Raw genomic sequence first — 9,905 nt, forward strand, 5'->3', positions numbered from 1 at the left:
TGACAAGTTTCATCACATAAAAAAAAAAAAAACTAAACTGTATTTTATTTCAAAGCAACAGAGAGTAAATGAGAGAAAGATATGCAGGTTTCAAGCTGTAAAACATTTCTATATGCTTAATCATGTCTGCTGTGTGTATGGAATATTAAGTGTTGTAAATATTAATGTATAATACAAAAAAAAAAAAACTTCTCCAGAAAGAATGTTAGGACAATTTATTCAGATTCAAGCAGCATTATTTTCCAGACTTCTTTGCTTAAGCAGATACTTGCGGGCCAAAGTATCCTTGGGGGTTCCGGAAACATAAGCTTAAGGGTCGCAGACTTTCTGATAACTTTGTGTGGAAATGTATAATTGTGTTTGAATTTAATGTGATAATACAAAACATGCTACCTTACTTATTTTGTACAGTATATTTAACTGTATAGGACATTTACAGTATATTATGGGTGAAACCTATCTGTCTGTTTTAGGGTGACCATATTTTAGTCTTCAAAAAAAGAGGGCATTTATAGATGATGACATGGGTCAGGATGTCAGGTTCCTGACAAAGTAAAACAGGGACTAGCATATAAAATAATGACAAGTTGTGACATTGTTTAATGTTTTAGTAATGTCTTATTACTGCCTTAGTGCTTAAAAGTACCAATAATTATACCCTTAATGCAAAGTGCTATCAGAATGTTTTATGTCCCACAGAGCCTGAAATCTGAAGTACTTCAAAGTCTTTAGAACACATTAAAACATCTCCAAGTTATTTGATTAATCTCTACTTGAAATGTGGTTTTAATGTTGTTAACGACATAAGGAGGAAAAACAGGAAGAAATGACGCCAGTATCTCGTTTAACACGTGATGACACTTCTTTAAAAAGCTTGTGTGAACAGCTTTAACCTCATCCTCCAGGGTCAGTTGACGTCGGGCTCACACCGAGCAGGTAAGAGTAAGATTTAATAATTCAGTTACAGAAGCATGTGTTTTTGTCTTTTAGAAACGAAAGACTGTTCTGTTTATTTTTGAAGCGAGTGAATATTTCACTTTCGATTTTACTGTAAGTAGAACAGCCTTCGTGAAGTTGGCGTTAATTGTATTTCAAGGTTTTATTACGAAAATATGTGTGGTGCAGGAGACTAGGTCCTTGTTGTTGTTTGTTTGTTTGTTTTCGATTTGTTTTGTCTGTTGTGTGAAAAAGAATAATAGAAACGATATAAAAAGGTGTATGAAAGATGCTGTGGTTTCAGAAGAGGAAGTTTCCCTAAGTAACCGTGTACTGCTGTTTGTTCTCGGAATGTTAACGTTATTATATAAGTTATTATTATTAAGTTATATAAAGTTATTTTACGTTTATGAACCTTGTATAGAAGACAGGTCGGGACACCTTGGTTTTTACCTTTCCGTGTTGACATGTACAGTAAAGCTCACCTTGCTCACTCTGTGGAGGATGGGCTATCTTACTACTTCAGGATTAGTTATGAGTTCACTAAAAGAGCATCTGTAAAGTGTCTAGATCACACACCATTCCCTTAATTTTAGCACTTCAGTTCTTGAAATCGATTTTGCCTTAGTCATGAGACTGATTGAGCAAGTGATCTTACTAGCAGTTTAACCAGTATAACCTCCTTTTAAACATACCTTGCATATGAAACGGGATTTTCATTTCCTCTTCACCATAAGAGGAACAATAATGACCTCAAATAATTGTGTTGTGTTTATGAGAGAATTCACATGAGATAGATGTAAATGCATATGTTCATTTCTGTCTACACAGTAAATTCACCAGTGTCAAATTAACACTATTAGTGTTGACAAGTTTACATTTTTATACTAATGGTGTTGATTTAACACTAGTTAATTTGCTGTGTAGTTACTGCTTTTCTATGCATTGTATTTCTTTTGTATTGTCTTTGTGTCAGAGGACCAGTGTTAGAGTGAGCATTTGTTCATAACACTCTATTGTTGATTTGTCACAGGTAAAGATGCAGAGAATCCTGTTTATCACAGTGCTGTGTGGGGCAGCCCTGGCCCTGACAGACCCAAACCTTGATTTTCACTGGCAGCTGTGGAAGAAAACACATTCAAAGGTTTATTCAACTGAGGTGAGAGCTAATGTTTTTTTTCAAGTTCTTTCCTTAAAATAAGCCATAAAATGTAGACCACTTAAATGGCATAAGTTGTCATAATTTAAACAATTAGATATTGTTCAGAGACTAGTTTCTCTTACAATCAGCTTTAGCTTCTACATAAATTCAAATTTAAACAAAGGACATTGGGCGCACATACATAAATGGAAGTATTTTGTTCTTCAAATACAGGCGTATGAATAGCAAATGTTTATTCTTTGTTGTTGTTTTTGCTCTGAAACTTTATACCACAATGGTTTCTGCAGTAATGCTTAATGTTCCTAATTTGAGTCTTTATGAAGCTTGAGTTTATTCAGGGACTCAGTTGGGCCATTTTCACCTAATGCAGATACAAAAGGTTCAACGTATGTATTTTTCAACAGTTTCAGAAGTTCTGTAAGAGTGTAGTCCTCTGATCACTTCACTGGTTTTAGGTATGATGCTGTATTGAATGAGGGTAGAGATACATAGTACAACAAGTGGTCTCAAAATAATACACATCTTTACCTAGGCTTCACTTGTGGGACCTTATAAAAACAAGCCAGTGTTCCACAAAACAATGTGAAATGTGAAACTTCTCTGCTCTTCTATCATTTTCTGCTTGTTGTGACTCCTTTCACAGATCCTCAGATAAAGGTGTAGATTTAAAAAATTCAGTCTTAACCTCTGAGTAACCTGTGCTGGTACACAGCAGTGTCAACACAAAATTGTTGTTATAACCATTCAAAATGCCTTTATTGGTCTTTTAGCAAACTTTTTATAAAAACTTTATTTTTGTATATAAAATCTTATAAAAAGCTCATTTGAGTTATAGGACATGTCAGTAGCTTCTACATTTATGTTTGCAGGTAGAGGAGTTGGGCCGTAGGGAAATCTGGGAGAGGAACCTGAGGCTGATCACCCTACACAATCTTGAACACTCTTTGGGCATGCACACCTATGACATAGGCATGAATCATATGGGAGACATGGTAAGAATCCCAATTATCAAACGTTTAGCTATTTTTTCTAAATTACTAAATGACACAAAAATAATCCATGCTCGTGGTATACTTGTTTATTGTTTTTGTTTATTCTTTCTGGTAGTTAGTTACATAAGCTAAACTGCAAAGCCATTCCATGAACAGAAGTTTTAAAATTACAAAATGTGTTAGATATTTACATCCTGAATATAGTTTAGCTTCCTGAATCACTACATTTTTCATATTGGAAGCTTTGGTGTAGGAACTGCGGGGGATTGCTTGATTTTAATAGAGGTTAACGTATTTTTGCCATTGCTAAGGCGCCTGGTCAAATATAGAGCTTCTCAAATCATCAGCGTAACTGGCCTCCAATTCACCATCAGAGTCTGGTTTATAAAGTAGGTGTTTACCAGCTCTGGGCTTGAGGTCAGTAACGAGAGCACAACAAATATTACTTTGACTGCTAAAAAACAATGACTGCTAAAAAACAATGACTGCTAATTACAGTTATAAAAGCGGCTTGTATATAACATCTTGTTACGGTAACAGGAGGATATGAGATTTAGTGAACATTAATATTAGTTGTATTCAGGTTGTTAGACAAAACTCTAAACATGCAGCAAGTTAACATTTGTCTCTGGCTGTGTCCCAAAATGCACACTGCTGCACTGAATAGTGTGTAAACAAAACAATATACCACCCTTAGCAGTGCTTTCTGTAGTGTAGTATGTAAAGTTCCAGCCTCACTGTCTAACGTTAATCAAATGCAGTTTCACATCATCATAAATGCAGTATTTTACTGCCTTATCTACATAGGAGTCAGCTTATAGCTAGCTAATATTTTGGGTATGGTGTGGGTTTTGACTCAGCAAATATGTCCCCTGAATATCAAACTCATTTCTATGCCTATGGTCAGAAGTATAGCAAGTAAATACATTTGAAAATGGCTGTGAACATTGGATGTATCTGTAACTTCTACATTTGCTTTCTTCCTGCAAATGTTAGACTACAGCAGAGATTCTGCAGAAGTTGGCTGGGACTCGTGTGCCTTCTGACCTGAAGAGACCTTCCTTATTTGTGTCTTCTACTGGAGCTTATGTACCAGATACATTTGACTGGAGGGACAAGGGCTATGTCACTGATGTGAAGCAGCAGGTATTTTTTCCAGTTTTAGGAACTCCAGCCTGTACACATTTAGTATGAACATAATGTCATTAGGGCTTGATTCTTTGATGCTGAAATGATGAAATCCAACAGTGTACTGCACAGGATCTGTATCATTGTGGATGTTCAGAACCTAATCCTAGAATTAGAATTAATGCTTTTCTAGGTTTACAGTGGGCCCAGGTTTATGGCAGAAATTTACATCTCCTATTAATTGTTGTACATTCCCCTAAGATGATGCTTCATTCAGTTAGGGTTGATTTATTTTGCCTTATTTTACACGCTGGGTATCTTAAACTGCTTCCTGTGATTTGTAATTTAAGACAGGTTAAATTTCATTCTGCGTGCACAAACAAACAATGATTATGACCTGACAGGACAATCATTCATTCATCCATTATCTGTAACCGCTTATCCAATTCAGGGTCGCGGTGGGTCCAGAGCCTACCTGGAATCATTGGGCGCAAGGCGGGAATACACCCTGGAGGGGACGCCAGTCCTTTACAGAGCAACACAGACACACACACACTCACGGACACTTTTTTTTTTTGAGTCTCCAATCCACCTGCAATGTGTGTTTTTGGACTGTGGGAGGAAACCGGAGCACCCAGACACGGGGAGAACACACCAACTCCTCACAGACAGTCACCCGGAGCGGGAATCGAACCCACAACCTCCAGGCCCCTGGAGTTGTGTGACACTACCTGCTGCACCACCGTGCCGCCCTGAGGACAATCATGTCAGTTTAAAAATTATAATGAACATGGAAAATGTGATCGTATAAAAAATGTTTCCGGTCCATGTAACTTTAAACATCACAGTGAAACATTTAGAGAGGAAGACATATGACTGAAGCCTGACTTGCAGGTTTCACTTCTTTCATGTGGTTCACCCTTTGTCTCATGGGTGGTGAGTTTGGATGTCTTGATATAACAATTAATTATTGTCTGTATCTCTTAGTTGGGGAAAAAAAACACCAGTGAAATGATAACTGTTGCTTGAGAAATGTGTGCATACTTGTGTGTGTGTGTGTGTGTTGGGAGGGGGATGATTTGGTTAAAATATAAACTGCTTAAAATACAGTTATATAGATAGCATGATTACCATTTTGTGTACACTGATATTTTGTGATTTATGATGCATAGTACTTGTCACTATTTCAGTAAAAGGTAACCCAATAATTACTGGATACAATTCATAAATCTGCTTCTGTTCTCTTTCGAAAACAAAGTCTGTATTGTAGTTTACATCTTTTTATTATTTTCAGTTATCAGCTAGAAAAAATTTATTGAATACCCTTTACTCCTCACAGGGCTCATGTGGTTCATGCTGGGCATTTAGTGCTGCTGGTTCCCTGGAGGGTCAGTTAAAGAGGACCACAGGACAGCTACTGTCCCTTAGCCCTCAGAACTTGGTGGACTGCTCTACTAAATATGGAAATCATGGGTGCAATGGAGGCTATATGTCTAAAGCCTTCCGGTATGTCATAGATAATGGTGGTATAGATTCAGAGGCTACTTACCCTTACACTGGAGTGGTGAGTTAACTCTCAAATGTAAATCCATTATTTTCTCTCTTATTTTTAAGCTTGTTTGGTAACTGCATTCTGTGGTCTGTTGTGTGCCAGATCATAATCATAGCCCTACCATGATTCAGTTTTTAGCATTAATTTGTCTCTTCTCAATGGTGCATTCTAGGATGGACAGTGCAGATATGACCCATCACATCGTGCTGCCAACTGCACCAGTTACAATTTTGTCGCCCAGAGGGATGAACAGGCTCTGAAGGAGGCTGTAGCGACAATCGGACCCATCTCTGTAGCTATTGATGCCACTCGGCCAAAGTTTATACTGTACCGCAGTGGTAAGTGTTGTCAAATCAATATAATTAGTTATGAAAATTTTTGTTTAATTCCTAGAATATTTACTAATATATGCCAACCTCTGGGTGGCACGGTGGAGCAGCAGGTAGTGCCGCAGTCACACAGCTCCAGGGTTCTGGAGTTTGTGGGTTCAAGTCCCGCTCAGGGTGACTGTCTGTGAGGAGTTTGATGTAACCTCCACATGCTCCATTTTCCTTCCACAGTTCAAAAACACACCTTGGTTGGTGGATTGTTGACTCTGGAGAGTCCATGGGTGTGTTTGTTGCTCTGTGAAAGACTGGCCTTCAGGGTGTGTTCCTGCCTTGTGCCCAGTGATTCTGGGTAGGCTCCGGACCCCCCACAACCCTGAGTTGGAAATGTGGTTACAGACAATGAATGAACATTCTTAATATTGCTTTCTATATTTAATTGTTCATCACTAGAGGGCAGTGCCTTCTTCCTAAAGTGTATCTTGGGCAGGGTTTATTGTTAAGTTAAAAAACGTAATGGGACAATGCATCACAATACAAATATGCTGATTTAAGTTATAAGATGTTTTCATGTGGATCTGTGTATGCAATGTTTGCCTTCTTACATTGTTAATGAACCTTTTATCTGCTTCAGGAGTGTATAATGACCCAACTTGCACTCAAGACGTGAACCATGCTGTGCTAGTTGTAGGATATGGCACACTGAGTGGACAAGATTACTGGCTAGTGAAAAACAGGTAGGAATCTCAGTCAGATTTCTTTAGGACTTCATAACCCTCTTGATGTATTAGCTAATGTTACGTTTTATAGAACATGTAATTATTACCTATTAAATAAAACCTTTTGGGCTAAAGGCTTTTTTCAGTAATGTCTCAGCCTTCTGGATTTTATTTAGTGATTGGCCTAAATTAAGGTTTGAACAATATTTCAATCAAGCAAAATGTATTTATATAGTGCTTTTTACAACTGATATTGTCACAAAGCAACAGAAATATTTGTATATTAATATATGTTCTCGGGAGGGGGTGACATATTCTGTCTCAATTGGTATAACATTTTGGAACTATTTTCTAATGTGTATAAAATTTTAATTACTTTATTGTTTTTTACTTTGACAGCTGGGGCACAAGCTTTGGAGATGGAGGCTACATCCGCATTGCCCGCAATAAGGGCAATATGTGTGGCATTGCCAGTTATGCCTGCTACCCAATCATGTGACCAGTGAAGACGGATGCAAATCTTTAACGGTTTTTCATCGATTTACCTGTTTATTTTATTACGTTTTTAACAAACGTGTTTATTTAGTCAAATAAAAATGTGATACTTTTGTGTTAAATACACTTGTTAATAGACAGTTCTCACAAAGCCTATTTTCATCATTAGTGTGTTTTAGAGTTGCAGAAAAAAAGGACCTTTATTCTGAAAACATGATTTCACTCAAATTTACAAGACTTTTTTTATTCAGTGCAACATCACAACAAACAATTTCACATGAGGTATCAAAGGATTTTCAAAATTGGTACACAACATCCAGTTATGATTGACATGTAGACTGTCGTGATTTAAAGCCTTTGGTTGGTTAGCCACATTCATAGGTTAACATGAGGAGAGAATGGCACAATGACTGACAGATGTGCTAACATAACACACAAACAGGATGAATGGCAATGGTTTTAAAGCTTTCTGCTACCTGCGACTTATTGATTTAAGGGTGAACATTACTAAACTCCTGTACACCAGAGAAATTAAAATGTGTTCTTGACTGACTCTACACTTCTTGTTCTACTGGGTAAAGTATCATTTGTTCATAAGTAACAGATTCTGTCAATATATTTTTTGCCTTCTATAATTATTCTACCACAAAATACAAAAAAAAAAATAATAATCAAATGGATGTAATTGGATGTTGAACACTGAAGAGGCATTTTACTTTATTTTGGCTAAAGAGCTGAACACACTTGTTAAATACCCATTCATGTTTGATTCTTTGAATTTGTTACATGTCTTTAGAGGGAGCAATAAGCAATCATAAGTACAGCAAGACCAGCCTCGCTTGCTTCGATTGTCCCATTTGGCCTCTGCACTTGTGTTTACTTCCCTGTTTTTGCACATGATCTAATGCTTTCTCATGTAGGTAAGCTTTCTTTGTCTGTAGGTAAAAGTGTGATTATAGTGGTTACAGATTGATTCCAGCACATTTGGTTAGAAAAGATGAGACACAAACTCTCCCTGAATGCATGGGATCTTTGGTACAGTTACATCTCAGCTACACCACACACAATTGAGGTAGATGAATTCTTCATAAGTAGGGAAAGGATAGACTTGTTGCTTCAGTGGACAGAATGGAGGTTTTCTTTTTTTCCCCAACAGTTCTCAGGGATTTACACATGAAGAGTAGTCCGAAAATAAGGGGCGAAAAGTCACCGTCCCAGCGTTTGAATGGCGAATCTTACATATCCATACTGTTGTTTTGCTTATGTATAAAGACAGACATTTATGAAAGATGTATGTATACAGCACATACATGCCAAAGCTCAGAACATCCCTCACAAAGTCCTGTCCAGCTTCTTCACAAGCTGAGCTCAGTCCATCATCTCAGCCAATTGTCTCAGACATTTCCTTCAACAAGGCAAGCAAAAGCTTCAACCACTAGGGGGTCCCAAAGACTACAGTACTGTTAAAACATCTGTACAGAAGACTGCTGGCTCAGGTGATGCCAAATGCGGACTTTATCTACCACTTTATCTAAAGAACGAACTATGGTGCGTCTAAAGCACCCGGAGGCTTAATCAAACACTAGGAACCACGAGGAGCTTGCACTGAGCGTTAACACATGCGCTGAGGCAGACACCCTTTGCTCTGCTCACAGCACGCTTACAATTGTTACTCATTAAAGTTTAATTCCCCACTCTCCACCACTCCCTCCCAACTCACCTCCCCTTGGTTTGGTAATGCAGGCCTTCTCTGATCTGCCCTCCCCTTTGAATGCCCTAAACCCATGGGTCTGGCTGAGTGAGCGGCGAGCTCCGGCCCCAGCCTCCAACAGGACACAGATAAAAAGGGCCTCTTTCATGTCAGCAAAAGTCGATGGCCTCTTTCATGGTCCCTCTTTCAAGTGCATGCTGTGAAGGGGCCTCACTTCACTCCCTGCGAAGGTTAAAGACAGAGTGACACATTCGAGTGCGGCCAAAAAACGGCCCTGACACTCCCTCACCCTTGAACCCTGGACGCCACATAGCATGGCACATCGCATCCTCAAAGACACAGTACACTTGTGTGTATAATACCACAGGTGCAGTTTACAAGAGGGGATGGGGGTTCATGACCCCACTAATGATGATAACTCAGCCATACATTTCCATATATAATTCATTTGGAAAATAAATATTTGTAAGTCAAACATCACAGAAATGATGATTCTACAGATACGTCTGTATCTGTTTCCTGTAAACAGTCATATGCTTGATTAAGGAAACAATTGGTCAAATGACTGGACTTAATATAGCGTTCTGTAAGTTACAGAGTTCTATTTATTTGCTGAACTGAATGTATACATCATTTTAAAGTATGTGCTATAACTTTGCACAGGCCTCATTTTATGTTTTATATTTCCACCGTTATGTTATATTCAGGAAACAATAAGATGTTTCTTGTGAATAATGATGATTGATTTTATTTGACCAGTTGTGCCCAAGATATCTGCATATGACTGTGTTACTAACACTGACGTAAATAATACTGATTAAAATCTATATCTGTGTTTCTTTGGCTGTTTCTTTCTTAAGGTGGTCTGCCTGTTCTGTTCCAAC

At 38.0% G+C, this 9,905-nt stretch overlaps 1 protein-coding gene across 2 annotated transcripts; it reads left to right on the forward strand.

Annotated features, from left to right (window-relative positions):
* Positions 1-818: 818 nt before the first annotated feature.
* Positions 819-9,832, forward strand: LOC136708009 (cathepsin S-like). Of its 2 annotated transcripts, none has more exons than XM_066682269.1 (8): positions 819-936; positions 1,970-2,095; positions 2,968-3,090; positions 4,087-4,236; positions 5,558-5,782; positions 5,943-6,108; positions 6,731-6,833; positions 7,215-9,832. In XM_066682269.1, the coding sequence occupies exons 2-8, from the start codon at positions 1,976-1,978 to the stop codon at positions 7,312-7,314; spliced, it is 987 nt and encodes a 328-aa protein (XP_066538366.1). In that variant the 5' UTR covers positions 819-936; positions 1,970-1,975; the 3' UTR covers positions 7,315-9,832. The 2 variants fall into 2 exon arrangements, with proteins under 2 accessions (XP_066538366.1, XP_066538365.1); XM_066682268.1 differs by lacking the exon at positions 819-936 and adding an exon at positions 1,191-1,266.
* The last annotated feature ends 73 nt before the right edge of the window (positions 9,833-9,905 follow it).

This window comes from Hoplias malabaricus, chromosome 10 (assembly GCF_029633855.1).
Source record: "Hoplias malabaricus isolate fHopMal1 chromosome 10, fHopMal1.hap1, whole genome shotgun sequence".
Taxonomy (NCBI): Eukaryota; Metazoa; Chordata; class Actinopteri; order Characiformes; family Erythrinidae; genus Hoplias; species Hoplias malabaricus.